The sequence below is a fragment of the Salmo trutta genome, chromosome 16 (assembly GCF_901001165.1).
Source record: "Salmo trutta chromosome 16, fSalTru1.1, whole genome shotgun sequence".
NCBI classification, from domain to species: domain Eukaryota; kingdom Metazoa; phylum Chordata; class Actinopteri; order Salmoniformes; family Salmonidae; genus Salmo; species Salmo trutta.
The window spans coordinates 27,378,206-27,395,017 of NC_042972.1; the positions used below are offsets into that span (position 1 = coordinate 27,378,206).

The 16,812-nt window shown below is 45.1% G+C and overlaps 1 protein-coding gene across 12 annotated transcripts in view; it reads right to left on the reverse strand.

Annotated features, from left to right (window-relative positions):
• Positions 1-2,338: 2,338 nt before the first annotated feature.
• The window catches only part of LOC115150452 (nck-associated protein 5-like), a 125,387-nt gene continuing 110,913 nt past the window's right edge, over positions 2,339-16,812 (reverse strand). For 11 of the 12 annotated variants that reach the window (XM_029693757.1, XM_029693754.1, XM_029693753.1 and 8 more), the window contains 6 exons: positions 10,771-14,045; positions 10,346-10,514; positions 10,156-10,234; positions 9,766-10,053; positions 9,371-9,504; positions 2,339-5,526 (listed from right to left, as the gene is read on the reverse strand). In XM_029693757.1, coding sequence (XP_029549617.1) covers positions 5,281-5,526; positions 9,371-9,504; positions 9,766-10,053; positions 10,156-10,234; positions 10,346-10,514; positions 10,771-14,045 — 4,191 coding nt within the window. In that variant the 3' untranslated portion in view covers positions 2,339-5,280. The remainder of the gene's footprint in view (positions 5,527-9,370; positions 9,505-9,765; positions 10,054-10,155; positions 10,235-10,345; positions 10,515-10,770; positions 14,046-16,812) is intronic. The other variant, XM_029693755.1, reaches the window with a different exon arrangement.

Below are 16,812 nucleotides of genomic sequence, written 5' to 3' on the forward strand. Positions count from 1 at the left end.
CCCTAGCCTTAACACAACCCTAGCTTCATGTCTACACCCGGTTCAACATGAACCCTAGCCTTAACACAACCCTAGCTTCATGTCTACACCCGGTTCAACACGAACCCTAGCCTTATAACACAACCCTAGCTTCATGTCTACACCCGGTTCAACACGAACCCTAGCCTTATAACACAACCCTAGCTTCATGTCTACACCCGGTTCAACACGAACCCTAGCCTTATAACACAACCCTAGCTTCATGTCTACACCCGGTTCAACACGAACCCTAGCCTTAACACAACCCTAGCTTCATGTCTACACCCGGTTCAACACGAACCCTAGCCTTATAACACAACCCTAGCATCATGTCTACACCCGGTTCAACACAAACCCTAGCCTTATAACACAACCCTAGCTTCATGTCTACACCCGGTTCAACACGAACCCTAGCCTTATAACACACCCTAGCTTCATGTCTACACCCGGTTCAACACGAACCCTAGCCTTAACACAACCCTAGCTTCATGTCTACACCCGGTTCAACACGAACCCTAGCCTTATAACACAACCCTAGCTTCATGTCTACACCCGGTTCAACATGAACCCTAGCCTTATAACACAACCCTAGCTTCATGTCTACACCCGGTTCAACACGAACCCTAGCCTTATAACACAACCCTAGCTTCATGTCTACACCCGGTTCAACACGAACCCTAGCCTTATAACACAACCCTAGCTTCATGTCTACACCCGGTTCAACACGAACCCTAGCCTTAACACAATCCTAGCTTCATGTCTACACCCGGTTCAACACGAACCCTAGCCTTATAACACAACCCTAGCTTCATGTCTACACCCGGTTCAACACGAACCCTAGCCTTAACACAATCCTAGCTTCATGTCTACACCCGGTTCAACACGAACCCTAGCCTTATAACACAACCCTAGCTTCATGTCTACACCCGGTTCAACACGAACCCTAGCCTTATAACACAACCCTAGCATCATGTCTACACCCGGTTCAACACGAACCCTAGCCTTAACACAACCCTAGCTTCACGTCTACACCCGGTTCAACACGAACCCTAGCCTTATAACACAATCCTAGCTTCATGTCTACACCCGGTTCAACACGAACCCTAGCCTTAACACAACCCTAGCTTCATGTCTACACCCGGTTCAACACGAACCCTAGCCTTAACACAACCCTAGCTTCATGTCTACACCCGGTTCAACACGAACCCTAGCCTTATAACACAACCCTAGCTTCATGTCTACACCCGGTTCAACACGAACCCTAGCCTTAACACAACCCTAGCTTCATGTCTACACCCGGTTCAACACGAACCCTAGCCTTATAACACAACCCTAGCTTCATGTCTACACCCGGTTCAACACGAACCCTAGCCTTAACACAACCCTAGCTTCATGTCTACACCCGGTTCAACACGAACCCTAGCCTTATAACACAACCCTAGCTTCATGTCTACACCCGGTTCAACACGAACCCTAGCCTTATAACACAACCCTAGCTTCATGTCTACACCCGGTTCAACACGAACCCTAGCCTTATAACACAACCCTAGCTTCATGTCTACACCCGGTTCAACACGAACCCTAGCCTTAACACAACCCTAGCTTCATGTCTACACCCGGTTCAACACGAACCCTAGCCTTATAACACAACCCTAGCTTCATGTCTACACCCGGTTCAACACGAACCCTAGCCTTATAACACAACCCTAGCTTCATGTCTACACCCGGTTCAACACGAACCCTAGCCTTAACACAACCCTAGCTTCATGTCTACACCCGGTTCAACACGAACCCTAGCCTTATAACACAACCCTAGCTTCATGTCTACACCCGGTTCAACACGAACCCTAGCCTTAACACAACCCTAGCTTCATGTCCACAACCTGGTTTAACCTGAACTCTAGCCTCAACCCAAATTTGGCATAACCCTAACTCTAAATCCAGAGTATTGCATTTGCAGAGTACTGAAACAGCAAGAGAGTCTTGTTTGTTTCAAAATCATAGCATGCTCTGATGTTTCATGGATATTGCGAGCTTTTAGAAAGAGGCGTTCAATCAAGAGCCTTGAATTAATAAATTAAGAATGGCAAGCGAGCTCAGAGAGATTTTTATTTGTTGGGTTCTTGCATTTGTTTAGAGCCATAAATGAACATAATCATCATCATTTTGTTTTTACAACCTTGATAAAATAGATTACGGTTTATGGCTTTATTTGAGTGGTATATATACATGGTATATACATAACAACTTGAAATACTATTTACAAAATCAGAGTAATAAAATGAGAATACACCAGGAAACAGAACACCAAACACAGACCTCTCATGGGAAATAACTTTAATTAAATAAGAAGAGTATAGTACAAAAATAATGGGTATCAGAATAAAAACGTCTATAACAACAATGTCAACAACATCAACAATAACAAAAAGTTAATTGATTATGATTTGCCCTCAAAAATAAATAAATAAATACAACAAATAGATAGAGCTGCAACAATCTCTTCGAATGAAGTGAGATAAATGATGAGTCCATAAAGCAAACATATTAAGTAAAGATTTCACCTCAACGCCACTCCATCCTGGTCAGCATAGCCATAGTTAAGGTGTATGGTGTTGCTAAGACCCATGTTTGACTGACAGAGTGAGTCCATAAAGGCTTCCCTGCAGATAGATGACGTGTGTTACCATGGTGTTAACATGTAGCTACCTATGGATCTCCCAGTTACTTCCAATGGAATGAAAAATGCTACCATCTGAAGTACTGTAGTTGGTTAGTTATTATTTAGTTGTATATGGTTTGGCTGCAATGTAGAACACAGTACTCCAAGACAAAATGATTGTGTGTTAAATATGTCCCATGGAAACATTTTTATTATGAGATGATTGTAAAAGAGAATGGGCTTCATGTCACACACTTGTTTTCATTTAGCCATGATTCAGATGGGGTTGAAAGGGTGGAATGGCAGCAGATATTCTGGAAGACAACCGCTTCAACTCAAAGCTATCTGTTCTCACAGAGAAGTGTATATACAGTAACAGTCAGATCTCCATTTCCATGGTATAACACAGTAGTTATTTTGTTAACGCAGAGGGGGGGAGGGGGGAGCTGAAGGACAAGCAATGTTCAAAGTGGGATTATGAAAAAATTTAAACTCGAGAAAAGTCAAATCCATGTCAGTTTGGAAAGATCACATGCTTCTGAAAGCGCAGAGTTTGGAAGCACAAGGATGTCTTATCCCTGAAGAAGTTTGTGGGGAGTTATGAAGCGGATAGAACTACTTATGAGGACATAAACAAGTACATGGTCTGGGAGGGAGGGAGGAGTCCATGTCCTTCTTAGTGTCTCTTGGTGCTGTTCTGAAGTGGGCGTTTAAACAAGGGGTGCAATCCAAATGGAACCACATTTCCTATATAGCGCTACTTTTAACCAGAGTAGTGCACTTTAGGAAATACATTTAAATACAGCACTTCTCCATTAGGATAACCTCTGATTCTTACGAATTCTAAATGTGTTTAGAAACAATACTCTTCCTCCTGCAACAAATATCTGTAAGCCTACCAAAACACTTGTGTGTACATCATGGTGTAGCATCTGCAGTGGTGATCGAACAATGATCCATGTCTTTAACATTCCTATTGCACAGACATTTTGCTTTAATTGTACAACGTAAATTGATTGAATGCGTGCCTGTCTGTGCCTGTTAAAGGCAAATATTGGCCCATATTGCAGAAGTAAGCAACTACTCTATGTTCAGTGGGGCTGGATCCTTACTTCTTCACAAGGAAGACCTACATCTTTTTGCTTTAGTGGAGCGTTTTAGACAAAGTAGAGTTATCGGTTCAGTCGTTTCTGGCAGGATAAATATGGAACCTGTGCCAAACGAGATTTTTGGCAGGGTGCGTTATAGAGCAGTGGACTAAACAGCCGACAATGCGCCTTTTAAAGGCATTGTCCCCAGACATTCACATAGACTGTGCATGTCAGGTTAAGCACAAATGACCTTTAAAAAGTCTGTTAAAGTACGCTGTTCTTTAACGCGTCTTGAATTGAATCCTTGCTCATGTATGCCAACTCAGTTTATAGTATATCAAAGGTGGATGGATCGTATTACTTATTTACTCTTTCAGCAGTATTAAATAGCAGCTCAGTTTAGAACTTCATTGTTAATGGCGCAGTCACAGGCTGCCTATATAATGCTGTTATAATGGCATTATTCCTGACAAATGTTTCACTACGTAAAACAGTCTGATAATGGATCAAACACATGTAAAACATTTTACTCTTGGTTGAGATTCTTCGCATTTCATTGTACATAACACACACTACTAGGTAATGTCTGGTCATAAGTGTAATATAATGGCTGTTGTCATGATCTGCCACTCTCTGTTACGTCACACGTGTTACAGTAGGTTGTGAAACAGTACACTATATGGCAGCTTCAGAGAAAGTGTGAACTTGTTTTCTCCTGTCAGAAGCTCATTGACATGGTAATAGCTAGTGTGGAGACCATGCAATAAGTCTCACTCACATCCTTCCATTCATACCCACACTTTTTTTTATTTAACTTAAAATTACATGATATATAACATCTAACAAAGCACAACAGTTAAAAAAAGAACATAACTGAAAACAGGGAAGTCTATTATAGTCGATCCCCACATTGCGACACATTTAGTGGGCAGTAAAATGTGGTTGTTTTCTGGCATTAATGGCTGCCCAGTTTTCCACGACTGAAACATGTCCACATCCAGGACAGACTTGAAAAACCCGATACCAGCCACTTCTTGGGGCTGACCTCAGGAGCCCGGTTCAATTATTTAACAACAATTCTCCAGACCATGGTGATTATCCAGACCATGGTGATCGTGTGGCTGTCTCGAACGAGGTGTTATTTTCCCATGCGTCTCGTCAGTGTGTGTGTGTGTGTGTGTACATTTGAGTTGAGCTGGTCTGTCGTCAGATGCTTGTTGCTTGGAGAACAACAGTGCCCAATTCTCAGTCTAGTTCCACAAATGATGTGTGTGAACATCAGTCAACCTGAGGGTGAGTTTTCCAGCAGTACTAACAGAATCTCAGCAAAGTAGACAGGGTCAGCAGAGAGAGCGGTATGTGTGGAAGAGGGAAGGAGGTACTTCAACTTGGTCTGCCTTATGGGCTGGGCCACCATTACAAGGAGGGATGGACGTGCATCATTAGCCGTGATTTAAAGGGTGTCGGTTGGTCCATCTCTCCCTCTGCTCCCCTATCTGTCCCTGGGTCCTAGCCCTGGCTGCCACAGGAGGACAGGCTGTCGTAGAGGGAGTCACTGAGGGATTCAGGCGTCTCTCTCAGGGACAGGAGGTCCTCTGGTCTCTCCTTCACCAGCTCCAGCCCTCCGTCCTTCCCTACCTCCGAGGTGCTGGGCGTCCGCCCCTTACCCCGCCGGCTGAGCCCTGTCTGGAGTGGCAGGGGGAGGCTGCCTGGGTCAGTGGCCAGGGGGCGCTGGGGGGCACACTGTTTCAAACTCTTGGGGGAGAGGAAAGGTGGGCACATGAAGAAGGGGGAGGGTGGATGGGAATAGGGGAGGATATGGATGGTAGGGAGGGACAGGGGGACAGAATGATGCTATAGTTAGTTATTTTAGGACGACGTGAGATTTAACAGGTTCTAGGGCAACACGTGCACCGTTGCATTTATATCTGTGACTTCAAGAAATGCTTTTGTCATGTGAAGGAAAATGTTATGTTTGTGCTTTCCTAATAACCAATTCGACTGGGTTCATGCAAGTGATTGATTGATAATGCAATTTTGCAGTATGCCCAGAACATTGTTTTGAGGACCGAAAGGGGTGTCTCAGTTTCAAGGTCTCAGCTTGGAGAGAAGAAGCCTCGTATTGGGGTATTGGTTGGTCACATACATGATGCAAATGTTAATGAATAATAAATTATGAATGATAAATAAGCTAAATCATGCAAATATAACTTGTCTGTGTAAGCAGTATAAGAGAACTAACGGGACTGCCCCAGGGGAGCTTCTGACAGACGTGCACTACTTGGTGCATTAAGTTTGTTGGAACCTCCCCAGCTTTCTGATAATAAAGAATGATTCATTTAATATTGACTTCAGGTGTCCCTGGTGGTAATTTCCACGACAGTCTGTAACCATGCTTCCATTCAACCATTTTTATGCGAGTAAAGTACCTGTTGAATAAAAAAAACCTCACAACAGGCCTAATGGAAACAGACGTTGTTGGTAAACTTTCCTAAATGTCAACAAAACTATACTGAACAAAATATAAATGCAACATGCATCAATTCCAACATTTTTTTCTGAGTTACAGTTCATATAAGGAAATCAGTCAACTCCTCAGTTTCATCAGCTGTCCGGGTGGCTGGTCTCATGTGGGAGTCCATGGTTACACGTGGTCTGCGGTTTTGAGGCCGATTGGACGTAATGCTAAATTCTCTAATACAACGTTGGAGGCGGCTTACGGTAGATAAATTAACATAAAATTCTCTGGCAACCGCTCTGGTGGACATTCCTGCAGTCAACATGCCAATTGCATGCTCCCTCAAAACTTGAGACATCTGTGGCATTGTGTTGTGTGACAAAACTACACATTTTAGAGTGGCCTTTTATTGTTCCCAGCACAAGGTGCATGTGTGTAATGATCATGCTGTTAAATCAGCTTCTTGATATGCCACACCTGTCAGGTGGATGGATTATCTTGGCAAAGGAGAAATGCTCACTAACAGGGATGTAAACAAATTTGTGCACAAAATTTGAGAGAAATAAGCTTTGAACATATGGAACATTTCTAGGATATTTTATTTCAGCTCATGAAACATGGGACCTACACTTTACATGTTGCATTGATATTTTTGTTCAGTATAAATACATTTGACAAGGGTGGATAATTTTTTTGTCTGTGAAATAGATCATGTGACAAAATGGTAGTGAAAACAGTTTTTTTGGGATAGAATATTGTTGATTTTGCAATTGTTGATATAACAACCATCATATCGGGGGTCATTTGCAGTCATGCAATGCTTTTTTGTGTGTTCCTCTCACTACGACATGGAAAAGCATGCACAGTTTATTAGGCTACCGATTAAATAAGTTCTGCTGAATTTCACAGGGTGGTGAATGTGCACGGTGATAAGTTTGATGTTCCTTTCCAATAAATATCGAAGGCTTTAACCCTTTACACTCGTGAGAATTGGCCTATATGGATAGGGCTACATTGAAATGTTTCTTATAGAAGAAATATGAAATGCATAACCATGTTAGCAATTGAAAGGGACAGTTTGGAGATAATGGGAAAATTATTAGATCAAAAGGTACGAATACAGCAGTTCACTTGAAAGACTGAATCCAAAAATTACACAATTGATTTTATATTCCTTTTACATTTACTGTACTTTGCCCCATTTGTTTATAAATACTCTGGATACATTCAGTAGCATGATAAGACTATTCCTGGAAAATGTGGGTTAGGTCCAACATAAGACAAAAAATGACAAGGGTTTGAGTGAGAGGACTAACTGGCGTCTCCAAGTGGCCACACCTCTCCAAACTGTGTACAGTTTCTACGTCATTTCAATGCACTTTAATGACTCAAAGAAGTCTTCAACTATAAGGTACTTTTGTTTTGTTTTTAGCTCTCCTAAGTGGTGCCGTTAAGGATCTAGAGCAAGCACACTTGTAGTTGTTTCATTTTGAAGACAACCCTGTACCCCCGCCATCACACAATTACTGTTGTTGTTTACGCAATCCAAAAACAGTCCATTATAAATAGCAATCTGGGTCAGGTGGGCATGATTTGAAAGGTTGTTCTATTTCCAACATGACTAACTAAGTTATAAAACATGATCTTACAGTGTTAGGCTTCACAAGGCAGTTCAGAGAAACAGATGGTAATGTTGGTGGGTATAGAAAGGAGTCGTGTGCATTCAGGTTTGTGTGCTGCAGCAGATTCTCTTAACCAAACAGACTCATTCTGTTCAGAACAACCCAGGGTATGACGACATGTCATCTTGTAACTGTACATTAGACATAGTGATCATAAACATTTGACACTGTATAGGTATAGGAGTTTTATGATTTGGAAATGTGAAGTACACATTTGGACTCACGGGTCTTTGGCTTGCTTGTATTTATCTTTCAAAATACATTGAGTCATCTTAATTAACATTTCCCGCACACAGACATATTTTTTTGTTGTTGCAAAAGTTGCCCAATTACCGAGAGGGATGGGGGCAACTTGTTGTCGCGCACGGTGCTCAAGTTCACAACGGCTGCCAGGAAAAACCCATACAGTGCTGTGAAGTGCAGAGCCAGAACTCTGATGTCATGTATAGCATGTTACTGTACAGCCACTACATTCCAATTTAGGCGCTTATTAGTGCCCAAATCTGCCTACTGCCACTGTAAAGGGTTCATTTGTATGCTGGTGACATGATGATCGGTGCTTAGCTGCTAATTGACAAATTAAAATGATTAGCTTTTATTCATAATCTCATCATGTACCCTCTACACTGTATCAATGAGCTGTTTGCTAGAGTACCTGTGCCAATTGGGCACATTTGCTGTTTTCGCAGGACTTTTTATGCCAAATGGGATGGAAACAAATATAACTTCAGTTTTTTAATTCTGTAAATTAAAAGTTATGCGAGTTATACTTATGTGCACTACATCATTACGCACAGGTCTTCATTCGTAACAAGCCAGTTTGATGGAAACACTGCTGCTGTTAAAATGCACATATTTCTTTGTGCACTCTTTCCCCTCAATAAACTTCAAATTTCTCAAAAAAAGGGAGAACTTGGCATTAAAAGCTGTGGACTTTCTGTCCATTTCAGTTCCAGTCTGCCATTAACGCAGCCCATTCAAAGGGAGAGAGTCAAAAACAAGTTAGTCAAAACCCATTCTCCCTCTCGTTTTCAAGGCAACACCCCCATACCCGAGAAAAGGCAGGAGCTCTCACTCACTCACTCACTCACTCACTCACTCACTCACTCACTCACTCACTCACTCACTCACTCACTCACTCACTCACTCACTCACTCACTCACCTCACTCACCTCACTCACCTCACTCACTCACTCACCTCACTCACCTCACTCACCTCACTCACCTCACTCACAATGCTAATGGGACTCTGGTCTTAAGTGCTGACAAGGGATGACAACTGACAGGCGACAGTAATCAAGGCCCCTATCAGCCTTATCTCTTAAAATATGAATAAAGAGCTGCGCTTTCATCATTTGAACTTAGATGAAAAAGATGTTGCATGTCAGCACAGAGTAAATGGATGTGGTCTTCTTCGAAAGTTCTCATTAGGATGGAGATGATTCTCTGACTTACTCACCCTTCTGGATGGGGTCCCCAGGTCTCCCTGCACATCCAGGTAAACATCAGTGGCTCCCGCAGAGCCTTTCAGATTGGGAAAGGTCCAGTTCTTGGTGATGGGATTTTGCATATGAGCTCCATAGGCATCTATGTCTGCATAAGAGCAAATTAAATTCAAAATGGAAAAGAAAGTGTACCTCAGGTGTTTTGTTGAAGGTTTAAGCTTGTGTGTATAGTTGGTTCAGTTTTAATGAGCCACAAAATATTGGTTTTGCAGGATTTATCATTATATTAACACAACTGATAAAATATGAACTTTCTCCATATTTAAACAATTCTTTGTAAAATGTCAGCATTGAAATGGTCTACATGGGAACACAACAAGTCCTATGGTAATACAAAGTCCAAGCTTACCCTCGTGGATTGTACTGGACAGGTGCATGTTGGTACCTTTTCCCTCCAGCCCTGAGCCATACAGGACAAACGGGTTGACTTCGTCCAGAGATGACAGCTCTCTCTCCAGTGTATGGGCCTTACGCGGAACCTTCATCATGGCCCCATGTTTCCCCTGGGAGCAAGAAAACCCTTGCTCTCCCTGTGGCTTCCCCTTAGGGATGCTCTTCCCTGCCATGCTACTGGCGTAGTCTGGCATGGGGAACGTGCCGATGCCACTGTCGAGGGTGCGCATGGAGGCCCCAGAACCTAAACAGTGAGGAAGGAACAATCAAGTAAGACCAGAGTCAGAGCTACTCAAAGAAAATAGACGACTGGCATTATTATGACTCAGCAGCATACTACTTTCACCTGTAAAGTGCTGAGAACTAATGGACTCTGCCAAGCTCTCTTCTGATGTGACCTCATCCTTGCCGATCATAACTGAACCCTGAAACAGCAAGGGTTAATGACAATCATATATATCACTGACACTACATGTGTAGTTTATTCATCTTTCTATAGTGTATCAGAGGAATACGACAGAGAGAAAAGAGTTTACCTGGTCCATCTCATCCCTGCTCTTGGTGTGGCTGATCCCGTTCCTCTGGTGACTGAAGTTGGGCCGCGACCTCTTAGAGTCAAAGGAGAGGCGTCTGTGTGTCATTCCAAAGGTGGTAGGTATAGCTCCCCTCTCTTCCACCCTGTTTCCAGAACAAGACGTCGAGGGACTTAAGAAGGAAGACGTTACAACAAACTCATAGGGGAACTAGCTTTCGACTTAAACTCCATTTACAAATCCAATTTGATCAGATATAAATCATACGAGAAAGAGTTTACCCTCTGGCCAAGTTTTATCATTATCTTATGATCACAAATTTAGTACACTGACAGCCCCAGTCTAATATATCCTAGACAGGGTTTGGATGTATGTAATTAATTCTCAGGTAAATGATCAGGTTAGTTAGGAATACATATCATTATTACCTGTTGAGGAGCTGCTGCATGAAGTTCTCTGCGGTCATTCCTCTGTACATGAGTGACAGTTGGCCCTGGGCCTGGTCCATCACCACCTCACAAGAGTGGCCTCTGCCAGAGCGGTCCATCCCGACCCTGTTCACATATGCCCGCTCCTCTTCCAGCGCCTTCCGCAGGTCCTCTGCCTTCTCCATCAGCTTGGAGATGTTCAGGCTCTCCACCACCTTCTGGGGACCACCTGTCTTAGGGTCCTTAGCCCCTCCGCCAGAGGCAGACGATGACGAAAGAGATGAGGACATGTTGATCTTGAACTTGGACACTTCCGGTTTGCGGCTGAGGGCGGGCAGCTTGCTCTTCCTCAGGCCGAACCAGCTGGCGATGCCATTGGAGGCCTTCTGCTTTGGCTCGGCCACCTGGCCACGGTCCTGCAGCTTCAGCATGTTTTCCTCGATGCCACGCATTACCTTCTGCTCAATGGCAGACTGGAGCATGGGTGGGCCAGACGAGTACGGCTTTTTGTCCTCTTTTGCGATGGCTTCAGTAGACGGCCGCGGTGGCAGAGGAGGAGGAGGCGGGAAGCTCTCTGCATGGCCAAAGGTCTTCTTCTTGCCGGCCGGGAGCTTGGTTTTGTCCTCCGGCCGAAGTGGGTTTCTCTGAGCCAGGGCACGGTCCTCAGGAATGGGTTTGACCCCTCTGGGATAAGAGGAAGCTTGACCAACCTTTGAAGGGGACTTTGACAGGACTTTAGTGGGGCTGTTTAGTGGGCTGGGGGTAGTTTTACTGTGGTGGCTCTGGGTGATGGGGCATTTGCCATAGCTCCGCACCACTGGAGGAGTCTCTGTGTTGGAGGATGATGTGCCCATCTTGATCTTTGGACCCTCTGCTTTTGCTACATATATCCTGGGAGAAAACGGTGTCTCCTGCTCTCCCTTGGGTATCAATGATGGGGTGGCTGAGGATTTGGTGCCCGATTCATGTATTGGACCTATCACCTTAGTGTGACTGCCGAGGCTGGTTTTGGGGTAGGGCTTCCCATCCAGGGAATCAGTGGATTTCTGATTTCTGTGCAGCTCTGCTCCAGTTCTCTCACCTTGCCTTTCAGCGGTCTTGCTTTTCTCAATATTGTTGGTGGGTGGTTTACCTAGGTTACTTTGTGCATCCTTCTTGTCCACGGACTGTGCACCTACTGGCAGATCTTCTGTGCTCTTCAGTTTCCCCAAAGCAGCCAGGCGCTCTTTGAAGGGGTGGTGACTGGACTCACTCTGGGGATTGCCCTGCACCAGTCTCTTGGGGTCACCTCGCCTGGCTGAAGACTGGGTTGGCTGGGCAGGTTCACAGTTCTGTTGGCTGGGCTCCGGAGCTGCACGGTGCTCCTGGTGCCTGTCCCTCATGCTGGAGTAGGGGTGACTACTGTGTGCTTTACTGGCGGCGGAGGAGGACGAGGAGGGGAGGCTGAAGTGTTGGTTTGGCTTGTGCCAGACGGGGCTTTCTGAGTCAGTGTCCTGGTCAGAGAAGTCCTGGTCAGCCGTCCCTGGGGACGAGTCAGGGTGTTGTGAAGACGGGGGGCTGAGGTTGTTCTCATCTTGCCGACACTGCTTCTCTACAGGACCCTCGGGTTGGGGGTAACGGAGGTACTGGGACGTCTTAAGACCCTCCAGGAACTGGGGTGTCCCATCTGAGGGGCAGACATTCTCGTATTGGGGCACCTTCTGAGAGCCCCTTTGTGCATGAGAGGAGGTGGAGGGGGGGGCCTTTGTGCTGACACTGGGTTTGGGCGCAAAGTGGCTGCTGAAAGCAATCTCCTTGGCCATGGGAGGGGGGTCCACAATGTCCTCTGATTTGGGTGGGGAGGTGGGGGCGGAGTGTGTGGCAGGGTAGGGGTCTGTTTTGGAGGAGGATGAAGATGGCTGCTTCTCCCGCTCCGTGGTGGTGGCTTTGCGGGTCAGGACGGGAGAGTGGTACACCTCATAGTTGTTGTTGTTCCTGCAGGGGATCTTGGAGCTGCGGGTGAGCTGGGGACTTAGACGGAGGGGGTTGCCTGGTTGTGCCTGGTTGATCCCCGGAGGGCTCTTCAGGAACTTGAGCAGCCGGGACGGGGAGGAGATAGGGGAGGACTTGACTTCACTCAGACCTGAGGAGGGAGAGGTGGGGCTGAGTGCAAGCTTGCTCTTCCCAGAGGGAGGCAGGGCCTGAGCTGAGCTGTTCCTCTCAGGCACTGGGGCTGGAGAGTAAGATTCCACCGCCACCTTCTTGGAGACAGACGTTTCATTGGAGGAGAAGTAGAGCCCGTTGCAGATCTGATCACTCACTTCCTGCTCCTTGGAATACCCTGGTTCCGTCTCAACATGGTCTGTGTGTGAGGTAGAAGAGTGCAGGCTGTTGTTCACATTGTGCGCCGCTGCCTCTACTTCCAGGTAGCAGCACTCTTCCGGACTGTCCTCGTTCTGGCTCTGCGATGTTGTCATGACAGCCTTTATGTGCTTTATATCCTCACCGTGAGAGGGCTGTACCTCCGCCCGAGGCGGAGGTTTGCCGAACGGATGCTTGTCTGTGTGTTTTTGTAACTTCCTGGGCTCCTGCCCTAGCATCCCGTTGAGGTTGGCTTGGATTAGCAAGGAGAGGAAAGGATCAGAAGAACCCAGACCTTCTGGAGTGCGCTCTAGAAAGTCCAAAGCTGTTTTGTGCATGTAGCACTGGTTTGTGCTGTCAGCAGAGAGGAGGTGGGAAACAGCCGCTGCCTGGGGAGGGCTTGTGCTCTGTGCCGATGCCCCCTGGTCCTCTGCACAGGCATGCCTGTTAAGGATCTCCACTCTGGCCTGGTGTGAGGCACCGTGGCCCTGGGCACACTTCAGCAGGCTGTCCAGGCTGCTCTTCTGGGAGAGTATGTGGCAGGACTGACAGCCCCCGTGTTGTTGTTGCTGATGCTGGGCATGGTCCTCCTGGAGAGCCCCTTCTCCATTGGCATAATCGTGAAAGTCCGAGTCAGAGCTGGAGTGGCGGCAGCGTGACAATGAGTGTGCCACCAGGCGCTGTGGGGCAGGTAACGCCTCAGAGGACATCAGGGATATCTGGTCTCTCTCCATGGAGACCAGCGCCTGGCCCAGGTCATGGTGGGGGGACAGGCAGGAGGAGGGGTGGAACTTGAGTGGGTCTGACTCCTCCAGCTTGCGTAGGACCTCTAGGATGTGTGCTTTCTTCTTGAAAAATGGAGACAAGGCCTCCATGGAGGTGGCAGGGGCCCGGGCCGATGCGGCTGACCCGTTCTGTGTGCGATCCCCATTGCTCTGCATTAACAAGGACATCAGGATGGAACTTTGTTACATCTTCATCAAACAACAAACTAAGAACAACACTTCAAGTTAAGTACAGTACGGCTGCAATCTGAAGAAGTGCACAATGCCTCCAACATCTAACACATTGCATGCACAGTGCACCAGGAGTTATATGCCTTGATTTCATGCGGACACTCGATTGTGGAGGTTCCTTTTTACTCTGTTTTTTCTTGGATAAGTAATGACTTTTTGAGAGGGCCTGCAACTCATGTTTTAAGTGAATGTACTTGTTTCAAGTTAACAGTCCAAGTCACCAATGACTATGTCACAGCAACAGAGGACATCCTGAGAATTCTGAGCGCCCTAGTCCTGACAGTGGGAGGACTAAATGAACGACAGATTGGGAAGGAGAGAAGAGTGGAGAGGCGACTGAAGCTACTTTGGTTACACATGGCCTGCCAACCTTAGGAAGCGGTCTTTATCTTTAATTAAAGATGCAATTAATTCTGTAATCAGTGAGAAAATGTATTCTGCTCTCTTCCGCCCTCCTCATTACCTCTTCCTGAAAGGTGGCAATTAGAGGTCGACACAGGAGTGAAAATTATTTCCCCCCCCACGTACTATCCTAATCCCGCAACAGTTCTATAACCACGGAACTTTACAGTCCCGTCCTGATAAAAATCGCTCCCATCCTGTGCAGAAATCAGAAATAACTCTTCCATTAGCTGCTTGGCTGTCTTCCCTCTGAGTGTGAGTAGCCACCCACCTAGCACATAACATTCAGAGAACCATATGTTTCTTAGAGCTTGGTGAAAGTGTGGTTGTCATATGGTTATTCTACATACAACCTTCCCACAACTTTCTGGGAATGGTGCAAGATAGTGGCTTTGGAACATTCTCAGCACATTTATAGAACTTTACAAAAAAAAAAAAAATATATATATTTTTTTTTGTTGTTGTTTTGTTTTGTTATTTCATTACTTTAACAGAACGATTCCTAAAAACATGGTTACATTTCATTCACATTTAGGTAACGCTCTATGAACATTCTCTAACTGGTTTGGCATTGGGAATGTTCTCAAATTGTTCCAAGAATGTTAACACAAACAACGTTCTTCTGTGGGAATTTCAGTACTTCGAGAACGTTAAGAAAATGTCCCATAAAAACCACAAGAAAACCTTTAACGTTCAGAGAATGTTCTAAGAATGTTATTTAAAAACATATACATTCCATTCTCAGCATCAACAAAACTCTCCATCCTCTATCTTGTTAAGTGTGTTGACTGTGCCCACTAATTGGCCACACCTGATCTTAATGAGTGCTTGTTTCCTTTGAAATGGTATTGGTAAAAAAAAACATGGCGCAGAGGACTAATTCCATGGATAGAGAACAGAAGATAACTTTTTCACATTGGGTGTTGCATACATTTGATTATTAAATAAATGAAAAAAGTATCACATTTTTGGGTTATTTATCTAATATTAGATTTTGGTTGAAGATCTGATAACATTCAGGGTCAAAAAAATATATATGAAAAAAAGAAAATCAGAAAGGGGACAAACGCTTTTTCAGGGCACTGTATATACAATCTGGATGAGAGCTGCACCTGGATCAGTGGAGCTAGGGGGAGTTGGGAGCAGTGCAGAGCTTAGCTGAGGATGTGGGGAGCTGAACTGTATTGGATTCAGTCAGTCAATAAATGTATCTACTCTACCCATGGTTCATTAAGACCACAGAGACAAGGGGCTTCTGCATTACATTAGCTGGTTATCCAAAGCTCTGGAGAGAAGAAATAGCATTTGGATTGAGATGAAGCTAAATAACACTTTTTCAGCTCCCATTATTCCTGTGAGAGCCTTTACATTCTAAAGCAGCATTTCAACAGTGGACTTCACAGGTTAGTGTTAATGGGTTCACTAAAGGGTTATTGCGTTAACTATAAATTGACCCAAAATCTCCCCCTCACTACACTCTTGTGTAACACCCCAGGGATATATGAAGGGTATATACAAAATGCAATCTGAAGACTATGGGATGATGGCTAGGTTGCTTTGAGACCTGGGGCCAGAGAGAAACCAAGGAGGTCTGATGGAAATAAAGGGAGAGAAAGGAGTGCATAGGTTGAGTGTTTGTTCAGAGGGAAACAAAAATCTATATTCAATTTGACACCTCTGTCCCTGCCTGACAATGAAAAACCAATCAGTTTCCCTCAGTGTTGAAATGACTGGTTCTCCCTCTTTCCTTTCTTCCACTTGTTTCTCAGTCATTTGTCAGCAGGAGTCTAGTGCTGCTCATCGGGCAGTGATTACAGCAGCCTATTTTGAGAACATTAGAGGGGCTCGGTGAGAGCCGTTAGGGGTACTTAGGTGAGCGGAGGGGAAAAACAGGTGGAACTTTCACAGCAGAAAATTTCACCGGACGTGCTTGTTGCACCCTCGACAATTACTATGATTATTATTATTTGACCATGCTGGTCATTTACGAACATTTTAACATCTTGACCATGTTCTGTTATAATATCCACCCGGCACAGCCAGAAGAGGACTGGCCACCCCTCATAGCCTGGTTCCTCTCTAGGTTTCTTCCTAGGTTTTTGGCCTTTCTCAGGAGTTTTTCCTTGGGAGTTTTTCCCAGCCACCGTGCTTCTTTCACATGCATTGCTTGCTGTTTGGGGTTTTAGGCTGGGTTTCTGTACAGCACTTTGAGATTTCAGCTGATGTACGAAGGGCTATATAAATAAATTTGATTTGATTTGATTTGAATGGTGGCGCTAGAACA